The sequence below is a fragment of the Pelophylax lessonae genome, assembly GCF_965119305.1.
Source record: "Pelophylax lessonae genome assembly, chromosome: 11".
NCBI lineage: Eukaryota > Metazoa > Chordata > Amphibia > Anura > Ranidae > Pelophylax > Pelophylax lessonae.
Window position 1 is genome coordinate 54,214,706 of NC_138778.1, and position 18,444 is coordinate 54,233,149.

General features: G+C 42.0%; 1 protein-coding gene across 1 annotated transcript in view; it reads left to right on the forward strand.

The window, feature by feature from the left end:
- LOC309567158 (protein-glutamine gamma-glutamyltransferase 6-like) overlaps positions 1–16,313 on the forward strand; it is a 102,245-nt gene extending 85,932 nt beyond the window's left edge. The window contains exons 9-12 of the mRNA XM_082272505.1: positions 195–542; positions 2,277–2,434; positions 13,952–14,085; positions 16,106–16,313. Of these exons, the coding sequence (XP_082128631.1) occupies positions 195–542; positions 2,277–2,434; positions 13,952–14,085; positions 16,106–16,253 (788 nt within the window). The 3' untranslated portion in view covers positions 16,254–16,313. The remainder of the gene's footprint in view (positions 1–194; positions 543–2,276; positions 2,435–13,951; positions 14,086–16,105) is intronic.
- Positions 16,314–18,444: the final 2,131 nt, after the last annotated feature.

Genomic DNA, 18,444 nt, shown 5'->3' on the forward strand with positions numbered 1-18,444 from the left:
TCTCACTTATAATCTGTGTTGTCTGATATCAACAAGTCAAGGCCTCCCCCATTTTTTCCAACTAAATACTTATTTCGTATTTCTCTAAGAGGCAAAACAAACTCTTTGTTATACAGTATCTGCTATGCTATCTGTGGATGGTTTTAAATATTTGTGAAAATGTTTTATTTTGCTTTGTTTTATGTTTCAAATAGGCACTGCAGCTGAAAGAGAAGCGTACCACAATGCCCTCATAAATGTATATGGAAGGCAAAACATGGAAAACAATGAGGACGATGCAACAATGGCAGGAGCATCAACTGCTGTGACTAGGGTGAGCAGAGCCAGAGCAGTCTCCAGACAAGAGATAACTGCAAAGTTCAAAGAATTAGAAACCCCAGAGCTTGGCCAAGATATTGATCTCACCTTGGTACTGTCCAATGGAACGTCATCTGACAAAACAATATTAGTTAATTTTAATACCAACATCACTGGATACACTCGAAGAATAATGACAAACCTAATGAAGGAATCTGTTTCTATTTCAATGGCTTCCAATGAAGGTAATATAATTATTCACTGGAAAAAGACTCATTAATAAATTATCTTTGCGTCCAGTTATATTTAAATCTAAGTGCAGGCAAAAACACAAATATAAAAACCAGCACAAGGCAAACGGAAAATCTCTTGGGTTATGACCCAAGAAAAAACGGCCAGTATTCTCCTGAACACAAGGTAAATTCGAGGCAGGGGCGTAACTACAGGGGTTGCAGGGGTTGCAATCACTACCGGGCCCCATGCTCCAGGGGGCCCGGTAGCAAACCAGTGGGTGAACTTCTAGGATCTCAAAGGTCACACTTGCGACCGGGCCCTGGCATTTCACCACTGTGGGGAGGCCCCAAGATTGCAGGAAGGGGGCCCACTGCAGAACTTGTGAAAGGATCCTGATGCGGGACCATAATAAAAGGCCATGCAATGAGATTAAAGAGCCCCAGGATTAGTGGGAAGAGCCCCGGGCTTGAAGGGAAGGGCCCCGGCCAGGGGTCTGGGGGGCCCTTCATGGTTTCTTGCATCGGGGCCCTGAAGGTTCTAGTTACGCCTCTGATTCGAGGAAATCTGGCAACCCTGGGCCCAATACATGAAGGTCAACTTATGATTCATGGGCTTCTAACCTCATTCCTTTTTTGCATTCACACATGGGTGGTATATTACCATTTTGCAGAATCCTATGTACATTTTTACAGAGTTTTCGGACTCCCCTCTTCTTCACCCCCCCCCCTCTCCTTGTTCTCTTTTCTTCATTTCATTTCTTTTCACTCTCTCTAAACCCTTTATGTTGGTTATATAAGTTGTTATTTTGTTGTTTAGCCATGGTCTGGTAACATCTGAAAGGTCCTCCTCAGTTTCCAAGAGGTCTCTTTTGGGACGACTGCTCCCAAACCGTTTTAGTCGATCCTTTTTGGTCCACCGCTGGGTCGTTTCCTGCTTTTATATTGCTCATGGGCCTATGGATAAACGTGCCTTTATATGTGACTGAGCTTGGACACTGTTATACTCTATTACCTTGGCCTATTGCTTATAAATATTTTGACTTGGGTACTTGTTTGTTATCCTTTGAAACCAATAAAAAAGTATTGAAAGTAAAAAACCAGCACAAGGGACATAACTTACAATTAGTGTGATGTGTCTCTTGTGTTGATTCTTCTTTTTTTAGTAGTAATACTTTTCAGTCCTGCCCTCCACCGTCACCATATTCTTCCAGTTTAGGGGGGGTTAATACAAGTAAAGGCTGCCAGGAACTCTCAACAAGAGAGCCCGACTATGCCCGCTTTTTTCTGCCCAATCCACCATTTATAGAAGCCGTACTACAGCTTCCATGAATGACACTGGATCTCTGAATGGAGGAGACTGAGCTATGAATCATCTGCATGTCCTCTGTTCAGCTATCCTATGTCATTTATAGAAGATGTAGTACTTCAGAAGTATTCTTCATTGCCTACCTACTAGCCACTTTAATTACGGACCCAATAGTTGATAATTATGTGTTAATATTTATATCTGATTCACTTTTAACCCTGCCCACTTTTCCCAAATTTAGCTTTTTGTTGCTGGTGGTCTGAAGGCTATGTATAGAGATCCGAAAGGTCAATGAGATGATCTGTAGACACGCTCCCATAATCCAAAATATACACAGTCCCTTCAACATATAAAGCCTCAGAGACAGCACCCACAGAACATCATGTAAAAAAGTACATAACCCATATGATTATACAGTACTGATAAATTTGCTGTTTCAGAAAAAGAAGTTCCATTCAAGATCCCTTACATCAAATATATACAAAGTCTCCTGGATGACAAGGTGGTAGACGTGACAGCTCTCTGTAAGTGGGATAAAACAGGGAAACTGCTTGTATCCCAAGTTATTACATTAAAAACCCCATCACTCAACATTAAGGTAAGTTAAAAAATTTGCTGTAAGTACCCAGACTTAAAACCCCTAATGATATACAAGGAAAATCCCTGAGGGCTCTGCCTGCTCTGGTGCGTTGCCTTAATGTGCATAATGTTATGTGTTGAAATGTGCTTTGTTAAGGCAGCTATTCATTCAGAGTGGGTAGAAACATGTATCTGCACTTTTTTTTTCTGACACAGCACAGCAAACACAGTGTGGAAGTGAATTGGGGTGGCATTTAAAGAGAATGTTAACCTGATTCATGAAATTTGACCTGGGCACATTTATCTGTAGTGTTTACTTATCTCTCTTCAAAACTCTAAGTCCCCTGGCTTTCTCCTGCTCCTTTCTTGTGTTATCAGCATGATAACTTCTGACAAGTTCTCCGTCAACTGTGATAAAACCAGGCTGAATATTTTGTCGGGTGGGTGCTATAAATAGATTAGCAGAGAGCTGGTCCATTCACAACACATTCCTTCCTTCCTCTGCCTATGTGGAGTGGGTGGAGGGTGCCTTTCTAGGGAGTGTGCCTTTCCTCCAATCAGCTGTCTCACAGTATACGGCCAAACTTCTGTTCCACAGGTGAATCAGGAAGAGAAAATTCTAACAGGACGTGCACATTCTAAACAGTATCAAAAGCTGAAGACAGCACATATACAAGTAAAACATATATAGGGAGATTTGTTTCATCTCTGTGTATCATCCGGGGCTGTTCACTTCACTGAAAATGGCTTTAAAATTCACTTTTAAATGGCTTTTAAATGGCTTTAAAAGAAGAAAAACTACCACAAGAGGACAAAGTTTTAAATTAGAGGGGCAAAGGTTTAAAAGTAATATGAGGAAGTATTACTTTACTGAGAGAGTAGTGGATGCATGGAATAACCTTCCTGCAGAAGTGGTAGCTGCAAATACAGTGAAGGAGTTTAAGCATGCATGGGATAGGCATAAGGCTATCCTTCATATAAGATAGGGCCAGGGACTATTCATAGGATTCAGATATATTGGGCAGACTAGATGGGCCAAATGGTTCTTATCTGCCGACACATTCTATGTTTCTATGGGTATATGTGAGGGTTTCCATCTACTTTAAGTAAATGGCACTGTTTACACCAACACATAGGTGTAAAACCAGTCTAAATGTCATGGTTGATCTCTTACACTGGACAGGTTGTATGTACTGGGAGTGAAGGGCAGGAGGGACTACACTCACAGGAAGAGAAGTGAAATCAATGGTGTCATCATGTACATAGAGGTGGGAGTGCTGGAGAGACCATTGAGCTCTGAGATCTAACAAACTCAGCTCCCTTTCCAACCTTGCACCTCTCTATTTCATGCACTGCCTGATGCCTCTCCAAATTCATCTGAATTGTCATTTTTTTTATTATTGCGGTCAGCGATTGTTTTCGAAGCCAAAAACCACTTCAAATGAATGTATTTATGATTGCTTGATCATTTATTGTTTTATGTATAGCCAGCATTAGATGTTAAAGTCCATCACTGGGGAAAGAAAAGTACTCATTTGCAGTTGGGCTGCCTCCACACTGCAGGGGTTAATTGATCCCTTAGGTCTAGTGGGCAGCTAAAATCTGTTTTTTTTAACCCAATCTTCTGCTCCTATGGCAGCTAGCGCTCGCCTTTACTCTCCTAGGCTTTTTTCCAGTGGCGTAACTAGAACCTTCAGGGCCCCTGTGCAAGAAACCATGAAAGCCGCCCCCCAGTTGAGGCCCTTCCCTCTGAGCCCGGTTACGGAACGCCAGGGCTCGGTCACAAGTGCAACTTTTGCGACCCTGGTAGTTCCACCACTGGTGTCATTAGTTTATTTTTGTTATTTTATTTTTTTAAATTATTTTTTACCATTTTTAGGAGCCCTGTTGGGAGGCTTTGGTGAGATATCAGGGGTCTAAACAGACCTCTGATGTTCCATCTTTGAAACAGAGAAAGGAGTTTGAGGGCACATCCCTCAATCTCCATCTCTGCAGTCTCAGCTGCACAGAATGAATGGACAGTAATAGCTCTGTACAGAGCTTCCCATTCATTCACAAACTGAAGCATAGTAAACACAGTATACTATGCTTCTGTTATGAATGAACAGAGTCAGTGATCGGTACAGATTTTTTTCAGACAAGGAAGGGGTCGGTAAATTACATATTTACCGGCACTTTTCCTGCTCTCCATCCTGAAACATCTCACCCATCTGCTGGCGGGAGAGGGGAGGAGGGAACCCAGCAGAACTTCGGGGGTGAGGGGGGGGGCCAGGAGAGAGCACAGGGGGACAGGAAAAAGCACAAGGGGGCAGGAGAGCACATGGGGGAAAGCAGAAAGAAGCTGGAGCAAGCTGGAGCAGAGAAGCAGCATGGGAGGCTGCATACAGAGGAACCAATCTCTCAGTTTTCCTCCTGCAGCCGCTGAATGCCTGTGGAGGGGAGAGGGGGAGTGGCTTCCAGGTTCATTCACAAATTGAAGCATGGTAAACATGCTGTACTACTGTATGTGAACAGTACTGATCACTTACAGTGTTCATTCAAAAAAAGGATGGGGCCAGGAACCCCCTGTCAGACCAGTTACTGGAGCTCAGTGCTGGAACTCCTTCCAACACTGGGCTTTGGGATTTAGCAAAACTTTGCCGGGACACAAGGATTTAAATCAAATTTCAGGGTCCCAGTGTAAACCTGGACAGATGGCAACCCTAGCAGCGGCGCCCCTCTCAATATGACACCCGGAGCACATGTGCCCCTTGCCCCCACAGTTTTAGCCGTGACCAGAAGCCATTGTGCCAATAAAATAAGGACAATCTATGCTCAGTGCCCAGTCTGCACACCTAGCTTGACTGGCAGTGACACACCGCTGAAGTGTCCCTTATATGATCCTGTAGTGCCACCTCGATACTATCATCCTTATCGATAAATGACATTGATCACTAACCCTGTATACATCATGTTCAGGACAAACCCATTGCTCTACTCTATCTGTGGGTGATATCACCACCTATAGCCCTTTTATGCCCTTATACATCACCTATATAATGTAATTTGGTTCTTATAGACTGGAGATCTGATACCCATTATACATCCCCCAATAATCTTCAGTAACAGGGATCTGCTGGGATTTATAAACCAGCCAGGAACACAGATCACTATCAGTCAGAAAATCCCATTGCAATAATTCCACACTGATCCCCGTTTAAAATTCCAGATTCCTACAGAGCTGGCTACCAGCTAATCCCCCTTTAGGCTGTGGATTATAAACACCAAATTACCAAAGAAATGATTTCCCATGGGAAGCAGGATTTTCCCCCAGGTACTACTTCAGTTATCCCTTCTTCAAGGCTGACTCAGACTCCCTTGGATCCTGGCTCCCCTGCTATCAGACAGTGCAGGCTCACAACGAGCAGCTAGGTTAGGTTGAATCCTGGGCTTGTGTCCAGATCCTGTGCCTCCCCCTGTGATCAGTGGCAGGCAGTGTGGGTTCACACTGAACTGCTGGGCTAGGCTGAATTCCCGGTCAGAAGTCCGGATCCTGGCAACCCCCTGCAATCAGCATTAGTGCAGGCTCACACACAGCAGCCAGTGGTGTGGGAGCTCGGCTCCCTGTGAATACTGCTCAGGTCAGTGACAGTCCAGCCTGATTCAGCCTCCCAAATCCTAAGCTAGTGTCAGCACTAGAGACAGCACTGCATCCCTCTCAATTTGGCTCCTGGGCCAGCGGCGCCCTCTCAAGTTTGCGCCCAAGGGAAAAGGTCCCCCCTGCCCCCTCCCAGTTTTTATCATAAACGCCTCCCCCTTCCTGCCAGTGGTAATGTGATCTGAGCCACGCATGAGCAACTCAGACCACATTGTTTACCCAAATCGCGGATCCTCCCTGTAAGGGGCGTGGCTGAGGATATGGCGCCGTGAGACAACTCGTGGCGGGGCTCCGTGTGCGCTGGTGAGCGGCCGCTCTGGGGAAAGAAGCCGGCGTTCCCTACAGGACACAGCGGTTGCTCAATCCAGAGGAGTGAGGGGAGAGAACGGGAGTCAGACAGCCTGGTGAGCCAAAGGAGCAACCCGGGATCCGTATCGCCCAGCTGTTAAACACAGAGCCGAATCGATCCCTGGAGGTCCGCAGCGAGCCGTACCTAGTTAGAGGAGAGTCTGATGCCAAGGTGATCAGAAGCAGCCCCAGACATCACTTCGGAACTGTAAGTGAATTTCCTTAAAATAATATTTCTCTAAAAGGGGGAACTGACTCCTGAGAAAACAGCCGAAGCAATACACTGGGTGGACAAAAGCTGTATTCTGGTCTATGAGTGGGGAAGGGGAGAGAGCGGCTGTTAACACGCCGGTGAGACATACAGACATTTCTCAGTACTTTATTCGAACCCCCCCCACACAAGAAGAAAGTGTTTCTTATTCCAAAATGGCACAGACACGCTCGGGGTCGGCTAATATAAATGCCTCAAAAAAAACTGGCAGTAATCAACGGGAACCTGCTGAAATCCCATTAGGGAATCTCAATCAGCAAGGGACGGACAAAAACACGCAGAGAACTGACTCCCCTACCCCCCAAAACTCCCGAACACAGGACAGTTTAAACGTGGAGTTGAAAGACTTATTGGCAGCTATACCCACAAAACAGGACATGTCGGAAATGGCATCCTCAATTGTCCTGGCATTGACACAAGAAATCAATTCTCTTAAAGGACAGATGGATGCAATGTCTAAAAAAATAGAAACGGTGGAAGTGGAGACAAACGCTTTAAATGCTAGAGTGGTTCATATGGAAGACACATATAAAAATTTTGCTAGGCAATTACTGATCTTGAAACTCCAACAAGACGATGGGGAGAACAGAAACAGAAGGAACAATATACGCCTTCGGGGGTTAACGGACGCAGTGCAAGGCCCAGATTTAAAAACTAAAGTAATGGCTATATTAAATATATTCTTAGAAACCACTCAAAATGAGGAGATAGAAATAGACCGAGTCCATCGGGTTAAAGCCCCCAGAAGCATGGGAACAGACTTTCCCCAGGACGTCCTTATAAGGATCCATTACTTTTCAATTAAGGAAAGAATTATGAAAAACGCATGGAGAAAAGGCCCACTTGATTATGAAGGTTCAACAATACGGCTGTTACCGGACCTATCAAGACAGACACTTAGGATGAGAGCAACCTTAAAACCAGTTTTGGAAACCATACAGAACGCTGGGGCCAAATACTATTGGGGCCACCCTTTCCATTTAATTGTGGTTAAAAAAGATAGTTCTTACATTCTACGGTGGCCGGATCAACTACCGGGTCTTTTTACATTTCTCGGAACCCCCCCTGTAGTGGTGCCGGACTGGCTGGAGTTGCAGGGATACAAAGACTCCCTGGGGCTCCATATGCCCGGGAAGGGCCTATAAGAAGGGGCTAACACCCCGAAAGGGGTGAGACCCCACATTGGGCCGTGGAAATGAAGTACACACCGAGGGGGATTCACCCCCGAATAGAGGGACCTAAAATGTTGTGTTTTCTGTTTTTGATTTCCCTTTTTAGCCTAGAGGGAACAGGTAATATGGCTTGGGGAGCAGGAATAGCACGAAACAGACTAGAATTGGGTATTTTGTACCGACCATAAGGGGGGGATAGACCTTTAATTGGCCAGATAAACAATTGGATAATTCCCCCTCAATGAGGGACCATACGTATTGGGCTTAAATCAATCTTTTAAACAATATAGACATCTTTCGTGCTGTCCTGCTCTTCATAAATAAGTAAAGTCGGAGCGGCTGCTCGCCGGTCCTCAGGGAGCAACGCTTATAGTTTGAAGTGGGAAGACTATTGTATTGGGTTGTTTTTTCCTGTGATTTCTTTTTCATTTTTTTCTTTTGTCTTCTCGCTTCCTATAAATAGTATAGGTCCCACGGAACGACCTTCTCACTCGCCCCGAGAGTAGATAAGTGCATAGTTGCGCTTCGGTCAAGGTTTGACAATTAGGGAAAACAGGAGATTAACAGTGAGGATCGAGCATTGATATATCCCATCCCTCCATTTTTTTTTTTCCTCTCTCTCCCTCCCCTCTTTCCCCCCCCCCCCGCCCCCTTATATTGAAAAGGTGGAATAAGTTAAAGTTACTGGGGATTGAGGAGGGGGAGGTAAAATGGCCAGGGCTGGCAGAGCAGGCTTAAAGATGACCTCATTAAATGTAAGGGGTCTATCTACCCCCGAAAAACGCATGCGGGTATTGAATGACATAAGAAAGGGCCATACGCAGGTAGCCTTCTTCCAGGAGACATACTTTAAAACTGATAATATACCTAAACTGTGCAATAGATTTTATCCATGGACATACCACGCCCCCTCACCAATATCAAAATCAAAAGGGGTCAGTATGGTTATAGCGAAGGAAGTAGACTGGATACACCGGGAATCAAAGATAGATCCACAGGGAAGATACCTTATGATAAAGGGTACAGTGGGACAAAAGGTAATAACACTGATCAATGTATACTTCCCAAATGTGAATCAATTAACATTTTTACAGCAGCTATTACCGATGATCCTTGATTTTCGGGAAGGAATACTGATAATGGGCGGAGACTGGAATTATGTGGCAGAACCCCTACTAGACACTTCACGAGGCTCCTCCCACCTGTCTTATGCAAAACTCAATGGTCTGAGAAAAGAACTTTCTCTTCTCGACTTGATTGATCCGTGGAGGATTATGCATGCAGGTGAAAAGGACTTCTCGTATTTCTCCGCATCGCATAACATGTATTCAAGGTTAGATAGATTCATGATCCCTCAGAGTGAACTGGGAAGGGTTAAAGCTACTGCAATTGGAACGCCTATTATGTCGGACCATGCTCCAGTACACATAGTACTGGATCTGGACTCTGTACCATCAAAACCCCCCACATGGAGATTAAATGAATCCCTTTTACAATCCACGGAAATAAGAACAGAAGTAGAACTCGCTTTGACAAATTACTTCAAAGAAAATAATGGAACGCAGATGTCACCGTCTATGACGTGGGAAGCACATAAATGTGTTATTAGGGGGACGTTAATGATGTTAGGATCACGGCGTAAAAAAGAATATGAAAAGAGAATATCGGAATTGTTGACACAGCTAGGAAAACTTAGTTCAATGCATAAAAAATCATTAGCGCAGGTACATTTGCATGATCTTACTAAAACTAGAGAAGAACTAAATACCCTTCTATATCAAAAAACAATCAGAAGTTTAACACTCATGAGGAGGCAAATATATGAATTCTCCAATAAACCGGGGGCCATGTTGGCAAGGGCGCTACGTGGACCTCAAAAAAAAACAACAATTGCTCAGATACAAACAAAAAAGGGTGAGAAAGTTGTAAGGATAGAAGAAATTGTGAAGGAGTTTGGTAATTTTTACCAATCTCTTTACAATATAAACACAGGGGGAGAAGTAGATAAAGGAGATAGAGATCAAGTTATAAGAGCAAGGGAATATGTGGAATCTTCTGGGATGCCCTCACTAAAGAAAGAACAAATAGAGGCAATGGAAGGAGACATTCCAGAGGAAGAATTAGATTATGCTATAAATCAAAATAAACCCCACAAAGCTCCGGGCCCGGACGGTTTAACCTTACCATACTATAAACAGTTCTGGTCCCAGTTAAAACCCCCCTTATTAGCTCACTTCAATAACATTTCTAAAGGAAATCAGGTCCCTAGAGACAGCCTTCGAGCATACATTTCCTTAATACATAAAGAGGGTAAAGATCCCTCCTTATGTGGAAATTACCGCCCTATTGCGTTATTGAATCTGGACACAAAACTTTTTGCTAAGATCATTGCAAATAGAATTATAACATATATCCCACAGCTAGTACAATTCGACCAAGTGGGATTTATCCCCTCAAGAGAAGCAAGGGACAACACAACCAGAGTAATCGATCTCATATCTTACGCCCAGCGCACACATAGGCCCCTAATGCTCCTATCGGTGGATGCCGAGAAGGCCTTTGACAGGGTGGCCTGGGATTTTATCGAGGCCACCCTGTCACATATTGGGCTGGGAGAGGGAATGAGAACAAATATCATGGCATTGTATTCTGGACCTACAGCTGCAGTGAATGTAAACGGATGGAGATCAGATTTTTTCGAAATCAAAAACGGAACAAGGCAAGGCTGCCCGCTGTCGCCGTTAATCTTCATCCTGACGCTAGAGCCTCTTTTGTGCTTAATCCGCAAAAACACAGAGATCAAGGGGTTACACATGGGGGGAGGGTACCATAAATTAGCGGCCTATGCGGATGACCTAATTTTCTTTACAACAAACCCAGTACAGGAGCTGCCTTTAATTTTAGAAACAATGCAGAAATATGGGAAATTTTCACAATTTAAAGTAAACCTAGCAAAATCAGTGGCAATGAATATTACAATTCCAACGGAGATTTGGAGGGAACTGCAGCCCTCTCTTTCCCTTCAATGGACAACAAAGTCATTTATATATCTAGGAGTGCATATCACACCCCGAACAGAAGATCTATTTGAGGCTAACTTTCCCCCTTTCTTGAGAACACTTAAAAAAGATATTTTGAAGTGGCAGACCCTGGCTTTGACGTGGTTTGGTAGAAGCAGCTCTTGGAAGATGAATATACTCCCAAGAGTGCTCTATTTATTACAAGCTCTGCCAATAGAAATTCCAGAATATTTTTTTATGCAAATGAACACCTTGATGAGAACTTTTGTCTGGGCTAATAAAACTCCAAGAATAGGAATAAACATTCTTACCCGGCCTAAAATCCAAGGGGGGATAGGTCTGCCGGATTTGAAACGCTATCACAGGGCAATACATCTTACAAGGGTGCTTGACTGGCATTGTAATGAGAAAGCTAAACAATGGGTAAGCTTGGAAAATGCGTTGACAGAAAGCCCAGTTCCCTGGGGCCCTTGGGTACCGATATCTTCTGGCGACCCTATCTTCTCGCACCCGACGATAGGGACTACAATGAAGGTATGCAGAAGTATACAAAAAAAAGTACAGATTGCACCTCCAATATCCCCTATGTTACCATTAGTAGGAAATAGAGAGTTCCTGCCGGGTCATAATAAGGGCATGATCAGAATCCTATCACAGAGAGGGAAAACACGACTGGTAGATATATGGACGCAAGAGAATCCCCCTACGGTGAGAGAGATTATGACCGGGTCAGAGGAAACGATGGATATATTTTCTGCGTTCCAAATTAGACATTATTTGGTGAAATTACAGAAACAGGGATATTCCCCTCGGCCCCTGACATCTTTCGAAACTCTATGTAAAGGAGGTAATACAATTCCACATGCTCTATCATTCTTTTACTCCCTTCTGACTAAGGAACAGGACGAACAAGCATTACCCTTTATGGTCAAATGGGAAAGAGAACTAGGAACTAATTTTAACCCGCAACAAATAAAAAAAATATTAGCACTCGCACATAAGGCCTCTATAGCTAATAGATACCAGGAGATTAGTTATAAAATTATGACGAGATGGTACAGAGTCCCAGTAGTATTGCATAAGATGGACAAAAAAAAAAACCCTGACAATTGTTGGAGATGCGGAGAAACGGGGGGATCAATGCTTCATATCTTCTGGTCTTGTCCCCGGATCAGAGGCTATTGGTCAGAGATAGCGAGAGTGATTAAGGATCTCACTACAATCGAGGTGGGAGAAGATCCGGCTTTATGCCTATTGCACTTGACAAAGTTATCAACCAGGAAATATAGAAATTCCCTGTTGATCCATTTGCTTAATGCGGCCAAGGCGTGCATCCCTGGGGTATGGAGACAAATTACACCTCCATTATTACAAACTTGGTTCGCTAAGGTAAACGAAATATACCGGATGGAGACATTAATAGCAGCACGTAACAGTAGGGAGGAAAAAGCCCGCATCTGCTGGCAGCCCTGGACCATTTATACAGCCTCGGAAGAGTACCTGAGACTGCGAGAAGAGGAGATGGGAAACGGAGGGTAGGGGGGAATGTCGTTTTTCTTCTTTTGTTTCTTTCTCTCTTTTTGCAGGATGGGATATATCAAGTGTATCAATTATTTTAATTAGGAGAATAGTTATGGAGGATAGGAGATTCAAAGTGTCTGGGGGAATATGAAGGTGGAGTTTTTTTTTTTTTTTTTTTTTTTTTTTTCCTAAACACTTGGGGTAACTGAATAGTAATATACTGAAGGGGAAGAGATAGTATATTTGATTTATGGTTTTAATATGTAATCACGTTTATGTTCTGTTAGATTTGTATTTTCCACTGGGTGGAATGTGGTAAGGATGAAGTGTATCACTAATAATTGATGTGCAGGGAGGGGGGGTGGAACAAATGGGTAGGTGCTTGTTTGACCTACCCCCCCCCCCTTTTTTTTTTTTTTTTTTTTTTTTGCTCACTTTTTGAGCACTAGGGGTAACTAAATAACAAACATATGGAAGAGAAAGAGAGAGCACATTTTGACTTATGGTTTAACATGTAACCACATCTATGTTTTGTTAAGATTTGTAATTTTCACCGGGTGGATTGCGTTTTGAAAGAAGGGTATCACTACTCACTGAAGTGAAGGGGAGAAAGAACAAAGGGGTAGGATTTTGTTCAATCCTACCCCTTTTTTTTTTTTTTTTTTTTTTTCTCTCTCCCCCTCTCTCTCTCCCCCACTTCTGTAGAAACTTGGGAGAATCTCCTTTAGGGATTTATATGTTGATCAGAATGGACATTTATGCAGTAAGCTTTCTGAATATTATGAACCTCAGATATTGTTTGTATGTGAACGTGTTGTGTGGAAAAATAATAAAATATTGGAATTAAAAAAAAAACTCAGACCACATTTATACCATGGTGATGTGACTCCTATGCGCATGTGCGGGATTCACATCACCATAACCTGGAAGGAATACTGGGCAAAGATGGAAGTGCTTGGGACCAATGGAGTGGTGACAGTGCATAGCTGGACGGCACAGTTTGACAGGTAAGTCTAAATTTGCTAGTATGCAAATATTTGTTCTAGTATGGTAGCATACTAGTACATTATGGCATAACACTGCAGAGGGAAACATTTTTAATTTTTTTTTTTTCTTTGACAGACTTTAAGACTACTTTAAGCCCCTCTCCAAGATAAATTTCACTTTCCTCTTCTTGATTTGTGGATAAAAAAAAAAAATAATAATTTGAAATGCCAATTTTCAGACACCATGGTACAACGCTTAGGGGACACAGAGGGATATTATTAGAAACAATACGGAGCAGAAGATATTAGACTTTGAAATTTTTAGGTACAATGTGCTCAGGCACATTTCCACGTACAATAGAGAAAAGCTGTGTAAAAAGTTAGTGCACTGTCCTTTTTCTTTTACACACACCTTAAATTTTAATTTAAGTGTTTAATTATTAATTTTTAATGTCACCTGTGTAAAAATGATCATAAAGAACTTGCATGTTTTGATTGGTTAATTAGGGAAAAAAATCAGCTAAACTATGGCCAATGGCCAACATAGCTTGTACTTAATGTTTTTTTTTTTTTTTTCTCAGGTTCTCGAAAATGCTGTTATAAATAATCCACTAACTGCTGAAGTCATATTCACTAACCCACTTAATGAGGATCTAACAGAATGTAAAGTTTTGGCAGAGGGCAGTGGACTCATTAAAGATCAGATTGAACAGAAGTAAGTAGAATGATGTACTTAGAGCGATCCATTATGCATGACAACTGCTGTACGTGAGTTTTTATAATGCAAGGCAAAGTGTGAATTTTGGGTCAGGTATTACCCTCCAGAGGGGACATAAAATGTGACTCTCACCTTACATACGGGATCCCTCCGTGTAAAAGGAGGAATATTTGCTTTTTTCCATTTCCTCTACCAGTATAAAGACAGGAAAAATCTGTATATTTGGGTGCATGATTTGGTTCTTTGACAGAAGAGAGAAATTTGAAGTGGACTTGCAGTTGAAACAAGGATATCCATTGTCCAATTTGTAAGGTAATGCCAGTCTCAGGAGTGTTCTCATGGCAGCATGTTTTGCAAATTTGCTTGATGGGTATAGATATAATCACAAATGTAGTGTTTTTCTTGTCTGTGGAGTCCAAAATGAAGGTCAGATAAAGGCCGCCCACAGTATAAAGGAGCTACCTAGGGGAATCCTTCAATTTAGTGGAGGTGTGGAGCACCAAAGAGAGCGGATGAGGAGACAAGCATCCAGGGTTGATTCCATTCATTAGTAAAGACAGCAGAAAATAAGCTATCATGTTTTGAAGGTAAAATGAACCCCATTCTTCAGGGCTAAAGACATACAACTTAATTCAGCGGTAAAAAGCCCCCCCCCCCTCTTCTTCGGGGCTAAAGACATAATAAATGTTTTGGCACTAAAAATGAACCCCTTTCTTTAGGGCTAAATAAATATTAAATGTTTCAGAGGTCAAAATACACAGCTTTTTTAGGTTACAAGACATACAACAAAAGTTGCCAAAATAATTCAATACTGAGGGTTCTTCTGTGACATGAAAGGGTAGTGGAACACATATAATAGTGGGCTGTAACTGTGAAAGAATAAACAAGTTCATAGCAAGTGAGATTTTGTAGTGTTATGGGCTAGCGAGGGAACATTGCCATTAAGGGAACTAGTTGCTGCACCTTTATAATGTGTGTGATGGAGTCACTTTGGTTGGGGGCCTGTGGAAGCCAGTTTACCTTAGAGAGGTCGGGAAATCCCTGTTTCAGCTCCCTAGGCCCCTCTTTTGTCTAAATCATTCTGTGTCTATTAGTGACACAGGGTTACAAAGGAAATGATAGACAGCTACTCAATGGAAACTGAGAATATCGTTTTAATTACTTCAAATGGGACAGTAATATTTATAAACCATATATCTCAAGAAATATATGAAGAAGACTATTCCTGGTCTGTTTCATTCTGAACATGTTCATTGAAAGAGCTAATCACATTGGCCTCTGTTCTATGTTCTTCAGTCTCAGAGACAGACAGTCTGTCATTGATGGTCTAAGCCCTATTGTCTGTATAGTAAGGTGTTCTGTGTTTATACTTAGGATAATTAGTAATTTTTTAATTTGTTTTAGCCTTGTTGCCGGCAGTCTGGTCATCCAGGCTGGTTTAAGTGCGCTGAGTTAATTAGCATGTTAATGATAACCTTGTCTAGATGGGATTAGCCATGAGTCAGCTGTACCCCGTTATCTAACCATTGTGTGATGTTTTGGGTAAATATTTGGGTCATTGTTCATGTAGTGACTGACATACTTCTCAAGTGTATAAAAAGTATGTTTCTTGTTCAATAAAGAGTTGATGTTTTTAGATACATACAAGCTAAGTTCAGGATAGTTTTGTATGGGGGCGGCTGGAATATCTGATATCGCTTCAAGACTGGAGGAAGCCGTATACGGACAGAAGCCCACAAACACAGTGTGGGTCACGGTTCCATTACAATGTGTCACTAGTCGTAGATTCACCAGTGAAACACTGAGATGATATTTCTGCTCTGAAAGGGAGAGAATACAGCTAAATCACCGCACACACATTTCTTCCTCAGAGGTAAAGCTAAACTAGTTCAACTTATGGGTGGAAATTCATATTTGTACAGATGCCTTATACTGACTGGTTCATTTTAAAGTATTTATAAAACATATTATGTCTCACAAGTAGCCAATTTAAATGCACTTTTGTTTTATAATGCAGAATTTCACTGAAGCCCAAAGAGAAGACAACTGTGACAATTGAACTTAAGCCTTACACGACTGGCTCCAAACAATTACACATTGTGGTTGATTGCAACAAAAATGTCACTTTCAAGGGTTTCCTGATTATTGTGGTAAAAGAATCTTAACTTCCTGGCCTAAATTTCAAAATATAGCATATAAAAATCTCAAGAATGTTGTTTTGTGGTCATTTATCATGGTTTTTGTGGTAATTTATCATTCTACTCAGTTTATTAGTTTATTCCTACCACCCCCCCCATGTACTAAGTTGGAACATCCTACATGGTACATTAAAATAATTATTTTGGCACCTAAAGGGTGTCCCTCTATTTGTCCTGGTGACCATATACATTGAGAATAAAAGTAAAATAAAATCCCAGATTTTGAGTGGTCACCAGAACAGAATCAGAGGGTAAGTCTTGCAATAGGGGGCACTAGTTCTGGTGACCCTGATGACTAGGGATTTCCATCAGTGTTATCCTCTCACTTCCTATCATAGCTATAGGACAGAAAGTGATAAAAAAAACCTCCCGATTGGACACAGATGGCAAAAACCTGACAGGGTTTATAAGGCCTACACAAAGAGTACACCTGTGGAAGGGTGTTTAAAGGTGTTCAATGCATCCCCATGTAGTCCTGTTGATGTCAATTGGGATGCAGCGGCTGCATAGACACAGACGCTGCTCACAATCTGATATCCGTGTGAGTGCACACTGTCTGCATTCAGAGCAGTTCATTCAGACCCATGTGGATTTCAGATTGGGAGCAGCATTTGTGTCTGTGCAGCCACAGAACACCTGTGCGTCCCCGTGCAGGTAAACACAGCTCTCCACTCGTGTACAATACAACAGTGCTGCACCAGATACAATTAAATATGTGCATAAACCCAAATAAGATAATTAACAATACATAAAAATCTATATAAAAAAAAAAAAATATATATATATATATATATAAAAATAGTGCTGAACCGAGTCCTTATAAAGTGACAAATATATGCTTGTGCAGTTAAATTGTGATAAGAAAATCCATCATAAAGATCCTATGGGAAGACTTATGGTAATCCACCTCCGTGAACTCGTGGACACAACCACCACCAGCTAGAGTAGCCTCTCACCTCACTTTAAGACCCAAGAGTCACCCCGGGTCTCACACAGCTGTCCCCACAATGGGGTATCAGGATGATAGTCCCCCAACGGAAGTATAAACGGATTCCAGGTTCCACTCTCATGAAATCACGGACACATATAGGGCAAAAAGGAAAAGATCTAATGCTCTCTGCTTGATAGTAAAAGAAATGTATTGCCAGAGATACACTTACATGAACAAACACTCAATAGTGCATGAATGACACTCAAATCCCGCAATGGTCTGGAAAGGATGTGATGTCCGACATGCAGGCTCCGCCCCTATACACGTTACGTCAGCGCGCTAAGCCTTGAATTCCTCGGTAGGGGTCTCCACTGGTGTACACCCTGTGTGATTGAGGCCTCATCCTATCCAAAATGAGGAAAATGTTTAGCCTTCAGGTCTACTTAAAGCTGAACTCCATCTTTTGATATACTTTACAGTTTGTTTGGGCCAGTTTGGCCCAAATTAACGATGTCCCTTACTAACGTGTGGCCACTGGATGTACGGTATAATCTGTATGTGGCTGAGGCTCCATACAGCAAGTCTACTGTGTTCTGGGTTCGAGCCAAGACTTCCTGTTAATGCCCAGAACAAGGGAACTCAAAGTAATAGCACCTCTCTTGTCCATGATAAAATGTTTACAGTGACTATTTGATTTGATTTATTGAACTTCACACCTTAGATAATCTAAAGAATAATTTTGTTAGCTGTGATTTTTATAGGAGTAAAGCACTGTTTATAATTATATAGAACACGTCAACAAGTCTAATAAGCAATTTATATGCAGCTCAATATAATTGAAAATGCTTCTCTGCCTCATTTTGACATGTTTTGCCGTTTTATTGTTAATTGGACCTGAAATCAACAAATTAAGATTTGATATGTTATAGGGAACATTTAAAATGCTAATTATGCCTATACAGTAACCTATCAACATGTTTCCCTTTAAATCCTATGGGACTCTTCACATCACTGCATTATGGGTGCAGTTTTAAAAACCACACCAAAAATGCAGCTCGCCATTGAAATTAATGGAATTCCTGGTAAAATAGCGGTAAAACTACACTGCCTTTTGCATTTTTGATGCATTTTTGAGCCACATGTCCATTTTTCACAGGTGCAGGCAACCCAAAAACGCACCAGAAATGCACAGGAAAGGCATCTGATACACAGCAATATCGCAGTAAA